The 21,015-nt window shown below is 40.5% G+C and overlaps 1 protein-coding gene across 1 annotated transcript in view; it reads left to right on the top strand.

Annotated features, from left to right (window-relative positions):
* Positions 1 to 546: 546 nt before the first annotated feature.
* Positions 547 to 21,015, top strand: part of kcnd3 (potassium voltage-gated channel, Shal-related subfamily, member 3) — a 107,703-nt gene continuing 87,234 nt past the window's right edge. Inside the window, exons 1-2 of the mRNA XM_059332783.1 lie at positions 547 to 819; positions 1,679 to 2,858. Coding sequence (XP_059188766.1) covers positions 1,756 to 2,858 — 1,103 coding nt within the window. The 5' untranslated portion in view covers positions 547 to 819; positions 1,679 to 1,755. The remainder of the gene's footprint in view (positions 820 to 1,678; positions 2,859 to 21,015) is intronic.

Here is a 21,015-nt window from a genome sequence, read left to right on the forward strand (position 1 = left end):
ACCTGACTGAGTAGTTCCATTTCACAATACCATACTTTGTAAGTTACCATACTAGCTGATGCACATAGGTTTCAAGTGCATTTTATCAGGAAACATTGCAACAACTTATTTCCGCTGCAGTTATTACAGATTTAGTTAAAGACAAAGGTGCCCAAGGAAGGCTTGTTTCAGGGGCTCTTGAATTCTCAGCTGCACCCCTGGATGTATCAGCTGGCAGCAGTTGCCTTTGATATGTGGAAAATTATTGGTGCACACACTGTGTGAATGACTGGATGATCAAGGGAAACCCTTTTTGTCAATTTATTTTGAGCGGTGAGGGAGCGGTGTATCGTTTTTTTCCTTCTCATCAGTGAGTAACCCACTTTTCTGCGCATCGTTTTGAGTTCTGATAGAGGTTTCCTATCCATAACTGCAGTTTTGGTCCAAGATCCGCCCTGCGTAGAGAGAGAGAGAGAGAGAGAGAGAGAGAGAGAGAGAGAGAGCGCTCCTCCTCCTCCTCCTCCTCCGTCTCTTCCCACCACTCATCCAGAAAAGCCAACGTTAGACGGTCTTCACGGCGGAGTCCTCTCATCATATCTCCACTCGCATAATGGAAACTGAATTAAAACAGCTGTGGTACGTCCGTCTCCGATACTTTCCTGCTTTCACCTCAGCAGCAGCGTTTGTCTAATGTGGCTGTCCTCTTCGCTAAATAACTTCTTCTATCCCGGTAATTTTTTCCCTCCCCAGACACGCTTTCAGAAATAACCAAACCTACGACCTGTAACTAAACTGCTCTGGAAGAAGCTCGTGTTTCTTTGGATGGAGAATTTTTAACCGGTGAGTTGTAATCGAAGATATAAGCTGCTGCCGGTATCAGCTGTTTTTTAGTTAGAAACCTGTCCGGCAAATTGTATCGCTTTTGCCTTTTCCGCGTTGAGGTACCTAATTCGTCATCAAGAATTGTCAAAAAATGCTTGTTTAGAATTGGGTTACATGCAACTAAATCCAGTCGTGAGATTCGACATGAATAACCACCAACTAGATAAATAAATTTGCATCTTGTGTTTTGTAGTTGGAACTCAACAGGTTTTGAATCTCTTGCTTGTATCTCTCTGTCCAAAGAAGGCAACAACCTTGTAAATGCGCTTGTTTATATTAAAGAGTTTGATAATAAAAAAAGCCTGGGCCATATAGACGATTTATGATGCAGTTGCTTTGCTTCCTTGCCTTCAGTTTTTTAACTACACATGCAGTGAGCTGTGGTACTGAGCAGGCTGTAACCCAATAGAGGGGATCTGAGAAATATCCTTAAAGCAATTATGGGGAAGATGATGCTTAGTGGAAATTGCAGTATGTCCCTATAATCACATTTAAAGGTACTATATCAAATATAAATGTTCTTTATATTGTGCACTATAGAGTTCTCACCTTAAGTTCAAAGTTATATTTGATTTCCATTTAAGTTACTTTGTTGCTGTCTCATCTAGACTGACATTTATGATATGAGTGGTATTGTTAATTTTTTAACTTCATTTTTCTGTTCCTCTCTTACACACCTGTAACACTTTTTTTTTTTTAAATCTTAGATTTGCCTCCTTTAAAGAAAAAAAGCTCATCATTTGCTCTCCTGTAATGATCAAACAGCACACCTGTCCTTCCTGGCCATACAAAAAACGTCTTACTCTCTTCCCTTTAGATGGTGAATGAGCTGAAATCAAGCTGGTTGTGAAGGTGCTGGACTTGTTCCCCCCTACGCCCCAAGCAGGACAAAGCATGGCGGCAGGAGTAGCGGCATGGCTTCCCTTTGCCCGGGCGGCAGCGATTGGCTGGATGCCTGTAGCCAATTTGCCCATGCCAGTGGCGCCTGCTGAGAAGAACAAGCGGCAGGATGAGCTAATCGTTCTCAATGTCAGCGGACGGCGCTTCCAGACTTGGAGGAACACCCTGGACCGCTATCCAGACACCCTGCTGGGGAGCTCAGAGAAGGAGTTCTTCTACAACGAGGAGACCAAAGAGTACTTCTTCGACCGGGACCCTGACGTGTTCCGCAGCGTGCTCAACTTCTACCGCACAGGCAAGCTCCACTTCCCGCGCTATGAGTGCATCTGCTCCTATGACGAGGAGCTGGCTTTCTTTGGCATCATCTCGGAGATCATCGGTGACTGCTGCTACGAAGAGTATAAGGACAGGAAGAGGGAGAATGCAGAGCGTCTGATGGATGACCAGGAAGACAACAAGGACGCTAAGCTGCCCAACATGACCTTCAGGGAGACCATGTGGCGGGCTTTCGAGAACCCCCACACTTCCACCATGGCCCTCGTCTTCTACTATGTCACTGGCTTCTTCATTGCCGTCTCTGTCATCACCAATGTGGTGGAGACGGTGCCCTGCGGCGCATTGCCCAACCAGAAGGAAGTGCCATGCGGTGAGCGCTACACCGTGGCCTTTTTCTGCATGGACACGGCCTGCGTCATGATCTTCACCGTGGAGTACCTGATGCGTTTATTTGCTGCGCCCAGCCGATACCGCTTCATGAGGTCGGTCATGAGCATCATCGATGTGGTGGCCATCTTGCCCTACTACATCGGCCTGGTGATGACTGACAACGAGGACGTCAGCGGCGCCTTTGTGACTCTCCGCGTTTTCCGAGTGTTCCGCATCTTTAAGTTCTCCCGTCACTCGCAGGGCCTCCGCATCCTGGGCTACACGCTGAAGAGCTGTGCCTCGGAGCTTGGCTTCCTGCTTTTCTCCCTCACTATGGCCATAATTATCTTTGCTACCGTCATGTTCTACGCAGAGAAGGGTTCAAGCTCCAGCAAATTCACCAGCATCCCAGCCTCCTTCTGGTACACCATCGTTACTATGACAACGCTCGGGTAAGAGCAGAGCAGACACCTCTTTTATCTGGTTGCGAGTGCTGTGTGTGTGTGTGTGTGCGCGTGTGTGTGTATCTTTGTGTATGCAAGTGTGCATGTTCCACATGTGTAGTTGCAGTCTGTTCTATTGTGTGTTGGTAGATGTTTGATTATGATTCGACTTGAAATCTGTGTCTGACTGTGTGGCCCAAAAACCTACAACTGTTTCAGAAGTCAGTGCCGCCCTTTCCAAGACACACTTTCCTAACTTCATACATAATGAGTAACTACAGAACAACTGCACTTTTCAGTGGTCTTTGCTTTTACAACTGATGGTATTTTTCAGGGGTAAATGTAGCCATCACGATGTTCTCTCCCAGTAATGGCCGTGCCAATGCATGGCCTTTATACATCACCGATAAAAAGGGAGAGATAGAGACAAAGGAGATTGTAGAGGGAAGAGGAAAGTTAAAAGCATCTTAGTAAAACAAAAACATCAAATAGAAAATGAAGGAACAGAAATCACATCATTACTTTCCTCTCCATGCCCTGTGGTTAAAAGAAAGCTCTTTCAGTTCAGAATGAACTGAAACATTGACTTCGCATTTTGAGAGCCCTCCTCCTCCTTCACTCACTCAGTGAGTTACACTAGTTTCTGGCCTTGAAAATTAAGTGCCTCTTGGTACAAAGGCTCTGATGCAGAATATAAAATTACTCTCCATTTTAAGAGGCAAGTGAGTGGTTCAGTTATTTGCATTAAGGACGAAGGCTAAGATAATTATTGTTATTATTAACACATATCAAGCCATACATACTTCATTGTATTTACTGAATGGCTAATTAACCTGTAGCCCAAGGCTGTTGCTATTTGTTGAGGATGCCATAAATCCGCTTTGACTGAATTTACATCATGAACATGAGGAGCATTTGGATGTTTTTTCTTCCAACCAGTTTTTCTTCATTTTTATGTCATCATATATTACCACCAGTCATTTTATGGCAATAAAGGAAACCACACATTGATCATTAACTGTACACTGCATACACACACACACACACACACACACACACACACACACACACTGTTCTGTGATGCGGCCCTATTAGGCCTAATGGTAATGTGTTTCATGAGTGTCCCCTGTTGTGGATGTGTGAGTCAGACTAAGAGGCTGACAAATTGCAGCATCCTGCTAAATGTCAGAGTCATGGAGGCCATAAATGGCTCTGAGCTCATTGCTGTGACACACTTGGCACCTTGTCATTGTGCCCTGCCATTCACAACCTGCCCGGAAGATCTGGTGCCGAGCAGATGTTTGATTCTGGATCGGTATGTTTGGTGTTTGTGGACAGATGATTAGCAACTGAATTGTTTCCCTGCTCTGTTATCTGTTCATTTTGTGCAGCAGTAGCTTGATTTCCTGTTCATGCTAGCCTGTAGTCTCTCAGTCAGAGCTGAGATGCTACGCCGGTCTCCTGTTGCGTTTACAGTAGGACTGTGGAAGAGGAGGGTGTGTGTGTGCTTTATGTATCTGTTTGAGCATTAAGAAGGGGGTAGTTGTTGAGCTTGGCCTCATCAATAAAGCAGGGGCCAGAAGTGGGTGTCAGAGTGACTAATGATGTGGCCCACTGCATCTGCTGACTAATGTAAACCTGCCTGACATTCTGCTCTCAGTTTACGTCATAAACACACACAAACCAGCCATACACACCCAGACAATATATGGCTTTGTGCATGTTTAAATACATAAAGACAAATATTTTTGTGGACTCCCGTGTGTGCATGCTAACTGACCTTGTATATGGGTCATCCAGTGAATGTGATTTCAGATTACCATCTTTATTTAAAGTTTTTCCACGCTTTTTCTTCTCTGACTTGAATTGAAATCCTTGCCTTGATATGACTGTCTGCTGTGCAGAAAATTCATACTCATCTGACTAAATAAGATGAAAGCCAGTTTGCACAGACAATGTTTTCCTTGACTTCTTGTCTTCCTGTCTAGGTGCCTCAGGGTTTAGAGTTGCGCTGTTGAAAGTGTGTTCTGCTTTGTTCTCCCCGTGGAGCAACTCATATCATCTGCACTTTCATGTTTAATTTACTGCTAACTTGTGAGCTTTAGCCCTGGTGTTTGTGCTGCACTCTGAGAAATACTGTGTTTGTGTGTTTTGATTTTTTTGTGTGTGTGTGTGTGTGTGTGTCCCATTGTGTGTTTACATGCACACACATGTGGTCATTAGCATTATTGCACACAGTAATAACAGGTGCCTTATTTGCATCACATACAAGCTGCCTTGCCTGCTGTAGCTTTTTGAGTGTTTTGTTTATCTGACAATAATCCGGCCTCAGTCAGAATCCATAATCCCCTCCAACAATGGGCAATGAAATACCAGGTGAATAGCTTTTTGAAGTGCAGCTTTCCTTTCTTCCTGGAAGCAGAAGTTGCTTTAATGACAGCAACATTTAAGGAAAGAAGGAAAATGCAGTATGGGCTGATAGGAGAGGGAGAAATTTATGGATTGAGGAAAATACATAACCAGGCATTTATTTATTGCATCTGACTTTTTAGTTATATTTGCAGTAGGACAAAATTGCAGGGTAAACAAAGTTGGAATAAATTGGTTTTGGTATAAACAAGAAGTCTAAAATCCTCAAAGGCAGACCTTGGAGGCTGCACTGCTTCTTTTGACCAACTTGACAAAAAGAGGTTAACCACCCATGCAAGCTAGCAAGCCACCACCCAACACTGGCGTCCTTAGAGCCCTGTGCTCACTATAGCAGAGCTAAAAAGCTTAGCTCAAATCCTGCAAAAGAGGGGCAGGCAGGCACACAGTGGTGAGGCTTTAGTTAAATCAGAAATATTTAGGCAATAGGACCTGTGAGGGATTTTATTCCCGAGGTTGTTAAACAAATTGATTTTGACCTTTTGAGTGATAATAGCTTTGAGCATTTGTCATATTTGGTTGAACCTGTATTATAAGCTGCTGTGTGGCTGGGGAGGAAGCAGAGAGGGTGTGTGATTGGGGGAGAGATACAGCAACTACTAAACCTCAGCTTTTCATTACTGGTCCATCTAGACTTCATGTAGTTTATGTCTTTAGTCACGCTGTGTAAGAGGCGGAAGAAAATAATGAAAGCAAACTTGCCTTAATTGTTGTAGCGGTTCCCAGTTCTGCAGTTAGGTTTGTAATGGCTACTAACAAGACTTTAGTCTTTTGTTTTATTACGTTTATTCATCACGATCTGTTTGGAGAAATTTGTTTACATTTAGCACTGGGACCAAATTGCTTTAATGGTAGTACATCTGAAATGTTGAACCTCCTAAATGCAGAAGTAAATGTTCTGTACACCATCTTTTAACAAAAAGTAGATAAAGCAATTAAACAATATTCAAATGCTGTATCTTTTCATATATATTTTGCTACTACCAATGAGTCACATTCAGACAAATGGATTATGTTTTGAATTACCCAACTGCTTTTTCACAATGACATTATGGTAATTAAAATGCTAATTCAGCACATAGGAAGGAGATACTTCTCCACCTGTGTGTTATCAAATCTTTTCATAGCCCGCACCACTTGAGAAGCTCCTTTTTTACCATATAGATAGTTGGTCGAGCGTTATCTAATTAGGGGAAAGGAATATTTGGGTTTTTTGTCTATGAAATTATGAATTTCCTTTCTTAAAAGGACTCCGTGCTGACTGTCAATGCCCACCTGTGTTTTCACACTCTGGAGCAGCTTCCCCCATACAAAACCTCTCCCTGCTGTTAGCTCGATGGAATTAAAACTGGGTCCAAGCAGGATCTTTCATTTCTTGATAACGATATATCACAATATAGCAATTCGATAAATACATAGTCTATATGGTAAAGTATTCCCATAAGTGATACATATCCTATATTCCCATCTCTACAAATTCACTCTATTTTACATAACAAAACATATCAGCTGCACTCTTTGCTTCTAGTCATCATTGCAGACTCATTAGGCCAGTCCATTTGATGAACTATTGATGAGACTTGGAGTGTTTGCTTGTGTTGTAGTCATTTACATAGCCATGCCTGAGTATGATTAATATCCGTATCAAAGAGCAGCTTCTTTTGATCACTGCTCCTCCGAGATCAATGCACTGCTCTCTGTCTCCCAGACAACCACACAAGACCTTTCACAATATACGCTCGGCTGCTGCGGTGCAAGGGTTATGTTTGCATGTAGAAGACTTCTGTATGTCTGCACTTTAGGTTCATGCACCTGCTCATCTTCACTCGTGCCCATAAACGTGCGGTCTTCTTTGTGTGCACGTGTTTCCATCCTCTCTCACGACTCTTTGTCACTGAGCTCTGATTTATAGAGCATTTATTCTGCAGCCAACAGCTTGTGAAAAACGATGATCGATGCAGATGAGCGAATATTGATTTGGGAAGTAATGTGAAATGTAGCGGCCATTGTTAGTGCTACTAATTAGAATGGGTGATGAGGATATGACTAAAAGATAGCACCTAAATGTGATGTCACTGAGCCCTTATCTTGGATTTATGAGAGCGGTTAAGGAAGTAATTTGTCCATGGTGATTTAGGTCCAAGTATGTTCGTCACCTTTTCTTTTTCAGGGTCAGGTTTAGTATTGAGGTGACCTACACTCTTATCAATTAAGACATATTTGAAGACTGCATAATGACAGGGATCATTAGTGCATAACATGCATACAGTACACTGCAGTATGACCTATTTGTGGCTCTATAGCATGACTAATGTAAGTGTAGCTTGTAAGAAATGTGAAATTAGAGCATTCAGCTTCCTGGTTAATACAAAGTGAAATGCAAATATATCTACTGTGTGTACAGTTTGAGCACTGCAGTGCATACACTGAACCAAATCAATTTATTTCTTTCCCTTCAATATTCCTAATGTCTTCATTAAATCAAGATTAATAATTCATGAAAACAGTATGAGATATTATCATGGGTTTTAAAGGGATTTACTCATGAGGTTGATATATGGAGACATTCCAGGGAACATTTACATTTACAGTCACAGTATTTGGCAGGCACTCCTATCCGGAGCGACTTGCAGCACTCTTCAGTATTCATAATTTAGACACCATCAGTTCAAGTTAAGGCAGACGGTGATAAGGTGAAGTTCTTTCGGTAATAAAAAGAGGAGCAAAGTGTGCTGAACTAACCACTTTAAACTCAGCCTTGATTTCTTCAGCAAAAATGACTTTTTATCACAGTACGTGGATCAAAGCATTGAGCAGGTAAATTCCACTAGCTCTCCATTTATACATGGTGTTCACTAGAGGTGGGGAAAAAATCAATACAGCATAATATCACGATACTTTGCGTTGCAATATTATATCGATTCCTGGCCGCCAAGTATCAATATTTAGCGTTCCAACGGGCAGCGGGCCGTCCATATTTTCGCCGTTTTCCAAAGGCCGTAGCAAGCTCACTTTTAGGAATAAACTGGAGATACGGTATCATATGAAACTAGAACCATGAAACTAGGCACCATGTCAGGTGTCAGGATATTGTGTCGGGAAGTTGACGAAAATAACGCTGCAAAGTTAGGCTTTTTAAAAATGTTTCATTCAAAGAATTCAGAGCAGTGAAACTTAAAGTTAAGGAAAGTTTGTGAATATGCTGCAAATGTTGTCATCCATACATGTTTGATATCAGTTAAGTTCAGTTTGACTGAATACTTTGTTGGTCAGTATGTGGGTTTGACTCACATTGTGGCGAAATAAAAAGACTGAAGTAATTATATTTTTTATTATTTTTATATTAAGTATAAATAGTACTAAATACTTTAATAGTAATAAAGTAATAAATATTGATTATATTATATTATAGTTATTATATTTGATATAATCTATTTGTCTAATAGAATAGACAAAAAAAATCTTAATTAAATTTTAATTTGTGGACACAAAATGCAGTTAAACAGTTAAATCGCAATATATTGTATCTCAATACTCACCATATCTCAAAATGCTTAAAATTGCAATAATATTGTATTGTGACTCAAGTTTTGTTATAAAATCGTATCGCAGGGCCTCTGGGGATTCACACCTCTAGTTTTCACATGTAATCTGAATAAAGATATGGATAAAGAAAACCACTAATTTTACCAGCAGTATAAATGCTAAGACCTGTGTATTGGATGTCATTATCAGATACAGATCACATGTTATTATCAGGTCGAAATGTGTTTTGTATTGAACATCAGCCCAGTTTGTTGTCAAAAGTATTTTCCTGAGCCTATATTTATGTACCTTTAATGGACAGAAAGTCACGGGTCAAAGAGTTCATCTCAATATTGTCCAGAGGCTTTCTCTGTGGCCCGTTGTATTGCACAATCTTCTGTTTTACTATTTCGCTGCTGTTTTCCTCCCTTTTTCTCCAATAAAAGCTATGGTACAATAGGCATTTGGCAGTAATCCAGGCAGGTCTGCAAACTGTAAATAACGGTTAAGAGACTGGAAAGGCTTTGTAACTTAATTTTAATACACCAGGACTTGTCATGAATTATGGATTAATTACTTCTCCACACTGACAGTGGTGGGTGGAAACCCAGAATTACAAGAATAAGAACAACAACAACAGCAGAAATTTAAATTCATAATAAAAGGTGGACTTAACAGATTATCCTCTTTTTTTAGGAGAATTAAAAACACAGTTGTGTTTAATGTTTTTGTCCTCTCTCAGTGGCTGTGGAGTAACAGCAGAGGGATTGTGAGTGTATTAACAAAGCTTCAGTAGCATCTAAATTCACCTTTGGCCTCAGAATGTTTTCTATGCAGCGCTGACCTCCAGCTGAACTCAGTAATTCTGTATGACGGAGATGCACTATAATATATCTGAAAAAGTGAATCTCAACCCTGACCTCCCAACTGTTACTCTCCCTTAGTTTGTCTTTTCCTACCCTCCCTCTGCTCTCCCTCAGTCTTCCTTCCAGATGAAAGAGAAATATGGAGACAATGTGCTCCTTGCTACCATCCAGCCCGCTGACCCCTATTCCCCTTTCTGCTGAAAAAAACAACAGAAAAGAGGTCACAAAATAGAAATGGCAGTCCATTTTCACTCTTCTCACCTTCGTTTTTCCCCCATCTCTCTGAGTCTCTGCTGTGGCTCTTGGGGTCGCAACATGGCTCAGTCAGTCTGCTGTTTTGTCCAAACTGAAACCTTGACAGTTGAGTGAAATTCGGTGCTGACACTTTTTGTCTCCAGAGGTTGAATCCTATTGGCTGGATTACCAATAGGCCAACTACTGACATGATACAATGCATCAGAAATGACCGAATTGAATTCTAATGCTGATAGTAGTAGACATGAAGGATAAAATCTTCATCACATGTCACTTTATATTGTAAAAGAACCATCCTGTACATTTTCTGGAATGTATGACAGACTAAGAAAAGACAACATGTAACCTATATGTTGATATTATATGGCCAAATCCCGTCATTTAATATATGAATGGGTGGGGTCGGGGGGTGAGTAATACTTATTCAACATTCATGTTTTTGTTGTTCAATGAAATAATTGACATTGAAATAATTGAAACTTGATACTTGTAAGTAAATCTGTTGAAATGTCATGATTTTTTAAATTTTGAATATATCCCAAATTTCCCAGCTTAACTTCCCATGGAAAGTTTCTGGAAATTTTCCACCCCTTTGCAACCCAAAGGCAGGCTACCGAAACCAGTCAGGAGAAGAGCAAAAACATCTTTCCCCATCCAGAAAAGTCTTCAGTGCCATTCTTTGCTCCTCAGGTTCTAATAACTGATGCTTTTGTAGCAGCTATGCTTACCTATTTACGAGCTACTATTGTTGTTTTGAACACTCTTTTCAGTCAAACACACCAAGGCTGCAGCTCCTCACAGGATCCTGACAGGTCTATACAACTCAGACACAAACTACTTGAAGCCTGACAAGATGGATCTTCTTGATATGATCACTCGGTCTCACGATATCGTGAGAAATCAGCAGCAGTGCAATGTAAACTTGCTCAGGCTCTGATTGAGGGTGAGAGGCTATTCTTAAATAGCATGTTGGGCTGGAAACGGATATCAGTGTGGGTAAATGAGACTCTCAGGAGGAGGAGAAATCACAGGGAGTACACCAGCTGGTTCAGGAGCTTTTCCTGGATCATGGTGGGTTCAAGACTTATTTTAGGATGAGTCAGAGACAGTTTTGCCTTCTCAATTCATCTGATTGGACAAAGCGCAAATGACGTCAGGAGCTTTTCCAACTGGAGGCGTTCTTTGTCACTCCTGCAAAAATGTTAAGCTCTCAAGAGCAAAAAGCTTCACACTCATTGAAAACAATTACAAAAAGCTGCACCAGGCTGCTAAAATTTGCTCTGTCTGATCAGCACCTAACACAGCACGCCAGGAGCATTCAACTCAAAGCACAGCTTGAGCCAACATAGAGCTGGGTCTTAGATGTTGTTTTTTTCCCCCCACTAGTAGTATGGATCTAAGAATACCAGAGTTTTCTTCTTTCATCCATCTGTGTTGATGCATGATACATTACAGACTAACAGTGTTGCATGGCCGTACGCTTTCATTCTTCTTTCTCTTTGACTTTTTCTCCCGGTTTCACCACCTCCAACCTTCTCAACTTTCTTTTTCTTCTTTTCTTCTGAACTGATGTGTATCCTGAGGCTGTGTGTGTGTGTGCATGTTTGTGTGCATGCAAGTTCAGTTCAGTGTTTTTTGTTTCCTACTGAGAACGCTTATGTTTACATGCTTAGTATGTTCTGGTCTGAAACTCGGTGTACCTTGCTAAAGTAATTATGTGCCTCCACATTTGGTTTTATGTCCGTGGCTGCTGGATTGCGACTATATCGAGGTTGTTACGAAGGCAAAAAATCACTAAAGTAATTTTCCAGGTCTGCAGTTTCTAGGTACATGGCAATAACTCACAGTAATTCCATGTTTCTGCTCATGCCAGTGAATGTCACTTACAAGTAGCTCGATTATTGATGGGAACACAGGTTCTGTGGTGACTGTGGGTTTTAAATGTTGCAACTGAAACTAAATAAAGTAAATTCCTTTCAAAATGACACAAGCCAAAAGCCTACTGTTGAAGGAGTCAGAATCAGAGTAAAACTAATGTTTCATCAGCATTAGTTGTTTTATAAATAATGCTTCTGTACATTTCGAATTTTTAGATAATTGGATGCAGAATCAGAATATATCATTATATGAATAATACAGGCATGCAACCACATGCTTATATTTTCACCTGACGATGGAGCTGAAGGAAAAGTCAGGTGATTTCTAAAGTTGCTACTAGGGATGGGAATAACTAATTGATGATCAATTAATTGTCTTTAAGAATTTGGTCGATCACGCAAATTTTTAATTGCTCTGTGTATTTTTTAATTTGAATTCTATCTATGACTGCGTATCAGTACTCACTGAACTGAAACACAGCCGAGTGTTCAGTTCTGTGGCCATATGTCAATAAGCCAATGAGCTGAGAATTAAGTTGGATAAAGCTACAGTTTGCATACTGAAAGTTGCAATAACAATTATTAAACACACAGAAATACAGGAGTATTAATTGGAGCAAAACTAGCTTACTGAATCAAACCCTGCTAGCATGAATTACTGAGTTTAATTTGATCCAAAACTAAATATGCAAAATTACTGTGAAAACTAACCTCATACCTCTTCAGGGGCTAAAACAAAAAACATTAAAATCCTTGACAGTTTAATCTGACTTGATTTAGTTTTCCGATCGAAAGGAAGTCTCTTTTCGGCCTTTCAAAATAAAATCGTACGTTATCAAAACAGGCTTTTGCATAATACTTATATATTTGTCGTTTACTTTGCCCATGTATGCATGTTTTTATACATACTGGAGTTTGTATAAACACAGAGTGATTAATCTATTAATTGATCGTTAACATTATAGATGTTCAAGTTGGCAGGTTCCTTCCAATAGCCATCCCGAGTTACTACAAAATGAATGTCATGGAAGTCCATCCAACAGCTGTCAAGGTATTTCATAAAAACACACAGATATCATTGTCATGATGGTGCTAAGGGGAAAGTCAAGGGATCACCAGTCAATGGGATTCTTTCTCTGCATTTTATGAACTTTACAAAATTGTATTCATCCAATAGTTGGACTGAAGTGGTTGAACAACAGACAAACCCACATCCTATTTAGAGCCAAGAGGTATAGAGGCAATTTTTGATATTGTCAGCAGCTTACCAGTTTTGAATAATGTCTGAAAGATTGATATTGGTCATATTTGGCTTAGTAGTAGAACCATAACCTTCATGTGTCCTTGATTACGCCTGAAAAACTGTTCATTTTTACAGCAGCTGAAAATTGGTCCAAGAATCTTAATGGAAATATGGAAACAATTCGAAACTTCTACATGAAAAATAGATAAGATTAGATTAAACATATTAAAAAGAAGGGATGTTCTAGTAGAGCTGTTACCTGCTGCTTGTTTTTGTGTTTGAGGTCACACAGTCAATACTGCATCCCATTCTCCCTTACAAAATCTGCCACTGAAATGATTCTTTTCAGCTCGGTTAGATCCTCGCTCAGCCCCCTCTCTTTTGTTGCTGGTATGTATTTTAACCTCTTTTCATGCAGAGATCTGGATGCTTGCCCTTTTTTTTTTTTAAAGAGATATCGAGCGCCAAGCCTTTTCAAGCTTCTGCAAAATGCATTTACCTGGCCACCTGTCAGCCAAGGGGGGAGTTTGTTGTGGCCAATGTGACTGTGAAGGGTAATTGACAGGGAGGGTCTTTCAGTAAGGTAATTCAAGCATGTGCCTTGTTTTGCCACCCACTTTTTCATCATTGACGTGCCATGCATGCAAATGCTGCCCTGTCATAGGACACAGTGTCCTGACTAACTTCATTCCAGCTAACTGGACAAAAGTGATTGGAGTGAGGCCCAAGGTGTTGAAGTAAAAAAAACAAAAAACAACAATGCGTCAGACGTGTGAACATTTCATTATGGAAACTGTCTCCCGTCCTTTCTTCCCCTCTCCCTGTCTCTCTTTCACTGTCAGTCACAGCTGATTGCCTTCAGCTACATTCCTTCCAAGCCCACTGCACTTGTGCCCACTCCTCCAATTCAATTACCAGCAGGCTCTCAGCAAGCAGCCTGAAAATGAGTCAGTGATTATCAGTTTCCAGGGTTTTTAGCATCATCCTGGACAACTGATGGTTTCTGCCCACTGAGTAGCTATAAAGACACATGGTGAAACCCAACCCACCACACCCAACTCTGAACCATAAACCCCCTTCTTATCATTTCCTGCTGCATTCAAACTTGTGTTAATCAAAAAATCAATCAGTTTTATTTGTCACATGAAATTATACAGTTCCAGTGAAATCCAATTCAGTCAGTTCCTTTCATTTGTGCTTCATTTGTGAAGGATGTTTCCCCATCAGGACATTTCCTCCTCTTTCTTGTCGGAGTCCTCTGTTCAGTCAGATCCACACTCCAGGATCCAGCCAGGCTTTGGATGAAACGAAGGACACAACAGCTCTTTATATCCAGTTGGAAACTGGTGTAGGCACAAGGTCATCCAACGCCAGTAAACTGGCCAGCAGGACACCCAGTAGGGAAGATCCACATGGCTTTGTCAGTGTTCAACCCCTCCACTTCTGCTCAGTACCTCCTCCAATATAGAGATGGATAAAGAGATGTTCTTGGTAGTCCGCATGTGGTCAGGATTGTAGCATGTGCCCATCTCTTTGTCTTTTCCTCAGTGTTCGCTTTGACATTTACATTTGAAAACATCCTTCGGCCACAAAGCATAGATGGCAGTAGTGTTGAATTTCTCCTGAGCGATATGTAGTCACGTAACACCACCGTATATGTCACAAAAAGCACAACTAATACTTGGAAAATAGGTGCAAGAGCACTAATAAGCATAAAATTAACTGAGCTGACTGGAGAGGTCCATGCCCTCTGGGATTTTTATGATGCTAAGGGGATGGTTTAGTCCCTGCAAAACAAACATATTAAGTCTCATGTTTAGTTTTTGAAGTCTGTGTTTTGCTTTGTTGGTCACTTTCGTCCTTTCCCTGCAAGTGCAGCTCAGAATATTCATTTTGTGAGGTGCATATGAGCTGAATCCCTTAAAGTAATGACTCAAACAACAATCATTTGAAAAACTTGATTAAATCTGATAGAAAATCGAGTGTCTGCACCTGTAGTATAAAGGCCTCCTTGGCTTGATTGCATTATATTGCATAAAGAAAAGGCAGACTTAAGAGGACGATTACACCATCACTTGGTAATGCATTGTTGTAGTCGTCTTATTGGAGTGGCTCTTGATTTAGCCGGCTGTGATCAAACACCAGAATGTAAACAATTATGGATTAGACAGTATTGTGTCTACTGGGCAGACACACTCATTACAGAGTGGATAATGGGGGCTGAAGTGAATGTGAGTGATAGTTATTCGTATATGTAGGCCAAGTTATAGAAATAAATCGCCTCTCATTTCCCTGTAGAGAATGTGATAAACGCTGTCTGAATGACTCTGATTAGTCTTCCCAGACTCACAGCCAAAGCTTTTGAACAGGTAGACGTCATTGTTCCATTTTTCTTTTTTTTGCTCTCACTTGTGAACTGACATACATGCATTCTCTCTCTCTCTCTCTCTCTCTCTCTCTCTCTCTCTCTCTCTCTCTCTCTCTGTCTCTCTGTGTCTCTCTCTCTCTCACTCTCTCTCACACACACACACACACACACACACACACCCATACACACTCTCTCTCTGTGTGTGTACGTGATTCTGAGTGTACTGTAATTCATAAACTGTGCTCTGTACTGATTACCCAGGGTGACAAAAGCAATTGTTCTGCTACACTAAATCTGTGGGGATTAATGCTTGTCTCTGGAGCTGTTCCCTCTGCTTTAGTGTACGTGTGTCTGTCTGTGTGGGTTGTCTCTTCTTCACCCTGACAGGCTTCACTGAGGATGATCTCACTGGATTTCATGTCATGACATTTGATTTGCTGTGGTTTATTAAAAAACACACTCCTCGTTTAATGGGTAAACATTGTGCCCAGTACTTATTTTATTGGAGTTCTCCACTTTCATTTTTGTGTCAGTGGACGGACGTAGGACGTGTCCTTCACAAAGCCAGGCATCAACTTTTTTTGATCCAGATGTCTTTGGGGGATTACTCATGCTGAGGGATTAATCCTGCCATGTGCCATCTGACAGTGCCAAGCACTGGGAAGAGCATAAAAGTCAAGTCATGGACTAACACCATTAATAGATTTCAGTAAGCCTTTTTTCCCTTCAAAGGTTGACTGGTGGTAATATTAATTCAATTTCTAAACCCCTCTCATGAGTAACCCGTCTTCTACCTCTCTGCCCCGTGAGGAGCGAGTCCATGGTCCACTGCCGCTCAATAAGAAGTCTCCTCAAAGGATTTTAAGCAGCCTCATTTCACAGGAGACAATCTGCATTATGTTTTAATCTAATTAGCATTGAATTAACACCAAATCAATGACCTGCTCAAAATATATAGCTCAAAAGGCCATCCAGTTTTCAGCTGATATGCAGAACAGTTTTAGAAGCACTTTTCACAGCACGGGAATGACTGAAGCTATCAGTTTACTGTGTGTGACAGATCACGCTGAATGCACCATAAGGAAACCACTTTAGCTGTTGAGGGGAGACAGCCCGTAACCTTGGCGTCCTTTACATGAACAATACACTTCAGTTTTACATGTGAGGGACAATTGAACGCATGCACAGTGCAAGGAAATTGATTTTGTTTCTCTGCAGAGGTTTGCTGGATAGGACATAACCTCGACGTGTAGATGTAGGGTGGAATATAGAGTAGGTCTATTTTGGAATTATGATGCTGTCAAGTGTGCATATCTAGGAAGTTTGAGGAAATGGGGTTATAACATTAAGTCTACACAAAAGTGATTTACTGCCTGCATATTTGTTAAAGGCGACATGAAGTCATGGCATGAAATAAATCAGCTGTTAGGGAATCTAATCTACAAAAGTGTTTATATATTTATTACTCCAAACTTGATTTTTTTATTCCACTATCTTTTTTTAAGTGCTGTTCATTTTATGCCATCAATCTTAGTTTGTATCTGTAAAATTACATCTAAAGGCCTTTAATTTAGCTAAAAATCTCAAATGTTGCATATCTAATCCTAAATGTAATCTCACTTGTATCGGTCAACTCTTATCTCTTTTTTTATCTGTTTATAACGCGCTACATCTCTTAACTCATCCTATCACTGTCTCTGCAGCTTTCTCTTTTCTCCTCATCTATGAAGTAATGTTGATGTTGTAGAGATGAACTTATGGGAAAATTATTAATTATGTTTTTAAAAGTGGAACATTTCCTTATTAAGTTCTGCATTGTAATGCATCACAGTCCCCAAGAAACCTGCACCTCTTTCCTTTCTTTCTCTCTCCTTACCTCTTTCTCTCTTTCTCATACAAACATGCACACACACAATGACTTTGGACCTGCATAGCTGCAGTACACAGGCACAGCACTCAAAGCCGGCTCCATTACAATTAATTTATCAGAGTTTGTGCTCTACGCTCAATAGCCTTCGGCGTGTGTAGACACACAGCAGGGGAATCTCATCTCCCAGCATGTTTGTGAGGTGAAAGAGAAAATTATGTGCTTTTCATTATTAATACTACAAAGGCGAGGGATGAGGAGGAGAGGGATAAAGCATAAGGACATTTAAAGCCCATTGGTCTGATCTTCGCTTCTATGAAATACATAAAAATACAAATACATAGGAACAACAGGCGGGCAAACTAATTGCATTTCAGAGTGTTGTCACATTTCAGAGAGTGTTTTTTTGTTGTTGTAAAGAGACGAAAAACACTCAGCAGAGCAGTACTTCTTTAAAGTTAATATAGAAATTTCCCTCTGCTGTTGCTGGTAGAATGAGAAATAACTGTCTTTTATGGGGACTCACTGCTGATAACACACAGTAGGTAGAGGCAGTAACCAATGTTTGGTAACTCCTGTAGATGTAATGGCACTTTATCGTACCTTTTTAAATTATATTGTAGGTCACTGGAGGAAGACTTCGACATAGAAATAAATGTAGGTGGTCACTGCTGTACTGCTTCAGGATGATGGCCACATTTCACTGCCGGAGACTCTCAAAGGACCGCCACTGTGAACATGGGTCATGTGACCAATGGGAACAGTCAAACTCCTGCTACTGCTCATGAATCATTTTTCCTTTTAGAGTTTTCTTAACAAGATTAGTTGTAGGGATGCTCCAATCTGATATTCAGTATCAGCATCGGGCCGCTTTTGGCCAAAATCTCTGGATCAGATATTGTAAGAAAAAAAAATAGTATAATCTGATCCATAAGTCTAAACTACATGGTTGCTCATAAAGTGGGAATAAAATATTTTCCATGATTGTGACAATGTGATTTCTTCTTGACAAATAAAGTGTATCTTCTCAAAACTTTAGTAATCAGTCTCTTCCAAACATATCACAATGAAAATTAAGCCACAATTAACAGAGGATTGTCTTTAAAAAATATATATTATTTAAAAAAAAATCAAATTTATTGGAAACCGTGTATTACATAGATGCTTACTGTATGCATTACCAATACTACCGTAGAAAGAGGTGAGCAGCATGTGTCACGTGAGTAATTTGTGTTATATTAAGGTATTGTTGTGGGCATGTGCATTTCTAAATTTTTTTAACAGCTTAGTTGTTTAAGTAAAAAAGACGGTATGGGATTGGTATTGGTATTGGCAGTAACTTAAGGTTGCTGTATCGGTATCGGACCTGAAAAAGTGGTGATTAGTCCCTAATTAGCTATAGTGTTAATGTTTGGAAGTATTTTTTGTACTTGCTTCTATAGATACAATTAAAGGGAGTTTAAGAAAGAAACTGCATGTGAGCCATGTTATCCATTGTTAATGAATTCTAGAACAATCTGAAGAAAAAGACTTAGAAGCCTTACTGCTGATTCTACAAATCAGCTTTTAACCAGAAGACTATTTCTCCAGTTTTATCCCGTCTTTATCTATCAGAATTGTCTCTCTAAAATATTTCACCCAAGGCATGCCAGAATGAAACAGGGTAATATTATCCATTATAAAAAATAATAACACTAATAACATAAGTCTGTGAATGATAAAATGGGAAATATGGAAATAAAATTGAAGTATTTCCATCTGCTGCCATTTCCTTCATGCAGATGGAGATTTGCTGGCTCTGCCTCGTCATTTGATGCGAACCAAAACGCTGTGAAACTGCAGCAAGCAAATTCTCTTTGGTGACTAAGTGAGGTGGAATGGTTGCATGCCAGTAATGAAAATGCCACTTTACTATCTCCAAATACATTATGTCCTTATCGCCGCCCAACCCTAACAAGCAGTCCACCCTGGCTCATGGACTTTAAATTTGAGAAAATGTTTGGATAGTTTCTCCATTTCTGAGAGCCACTTATCTTTAATAAACAAACTCGCCCAACATTAGAAAATGAATATCCCACTATGCCTTTGCTTTACAGTTTACGCATTCTGCTTCCTTTAGCTACGACCAACACTTTGCATGCTGAGTGAGTTATCTGCATGACTAAAACAGCAGCATCATCCCGGGGGATTTATCTATGCAATCCAGGTTCCTATCCACTCACCTCACCAATGTGGCTAATCAGTGTTGGACAGTGATGATAGCGGCGGCCTAATGGGTGGATATAGATTAGACAGCTGTGATGGATGTTTTGGTCAAGTGCTTTGGACCATAATGAATGATCCCAGGCCAGGTGGACCAGGCCGGCAGCAGGTGGCCGTAAGTGGGGCAACAGCTTTCCAATAGTTCCCCTTGGCCGGGCACTTTGTGTCCATTCACACCTCTAGACAAACTCCCATCCGAATCTCCATGAGCTCTACAATGTTCACACGTGATCCAAAGTGTTGCATGTATGCATGAGCCAGAAAGTCGGAAGCAAATTGTCAAGAGAGTAGAGCAATTTAGAGACTGAGTGATAGACAGAAGAGAGACAGCACACACCACACAAGTGTGGAGACAGTGTTTCTGTGTTGGTTATGCTCTAGCTGTACCGTGGGGGAGCTGTGACTTTTAAACAGATGCAGATGAGGCCTGGGCTGCTATAATTAGAAGGGCTTGGATTGTGAATTGCACATTTCAACTTTCACTTCTATGTTACCTGTTTTCTCTCCCACAGCATTTCCAAACAGCTTGAGCAGAGCTTATTACTTCCTTGAAGGCCTGCAAATGTTACATGCCTTGCTTCTTCACATTACTGTTCATCAATAGTGAGTTTGACCAATGTGCCCTTTACCTTTACTAAGAAGAGAGGAGGCAAAGACTGTGTGTTAAGAAACAAAAAGTAGGAAGTTGAAAGATGGTCAGGGAGTAAACTAAAGTTTTTAGGGAAGAGATACAATAGGAAAGTGCACGTCTGTGTGCTTGTATTTGTATGTGTCTGTGTGTTTTTCCTTTTTCCGTAGAGCAGCAGTCATAAACTTGGCCTGTGCTCCAGTCTCCAGCCGTGAGGTCATTGATGTGTGTTCCATACAGAAGGCATGCTGGGAAACAGTAACAGATTTGAGCCAGGCCCCATGGACAACCAGACTGATACGAAAAACCTGGCCAAACGCTTTTAGAAATACACAGATGGCTGCTATTGAGGGCTTTACCGTTCCAAATGTGTGCATGTTTGTGTACCTGTCTGTCTGTGTGTGCATGTATATGGGCATTTATATGTGTGTGTATGCATGCAAAGATAAGTGCTTAAATATCTTCTGCAGATCCTGCAGAAATTATAGTTGTTTCAAAAGTGTGGGAAAAAAGCCTCATACTCCATATTGTGCTGAAGCTGATTGGCCTAACTAGTCAAATTGTTTGCATGCCATCACAGACTATCAGATGGTCTGTGTTTGTTCTAAAATATCAGATGATGTTTGTGCTGCTTTACAGAAAAGCTTATTCTTCATTGGATTTGTTTACATCATACACTTTACTCATAACCAGACAGAGTAAAACAACTTCTGAATCTTCACTTTTTTTCACCTGTGCTTGCTGTTTGCAGACTACAGGCATTATTTTTGTGCTCTGAGGTTTTGTTCCTGCTATTTTTAGCTTTCCTCGTCATGATTGCCTTCAAATCTTCATGTTCCCCCCGCTGG

Source organism: Centropristis striata, chromosome 5 (assembly GCF_030273125.1).
Source record: "Centropristis striata isolate RG_2023a ecotype Rhode Island chromosome 5, C.striata_1.0, whole genome shotgun sequence".
Classification (NCBI taxonomy): domain Eukaryota; kingdom Metazoa; phylum Chordata; class Actinopteri; order Perciformes; family Serranidae; genus Centropristis; species Centropristis striata.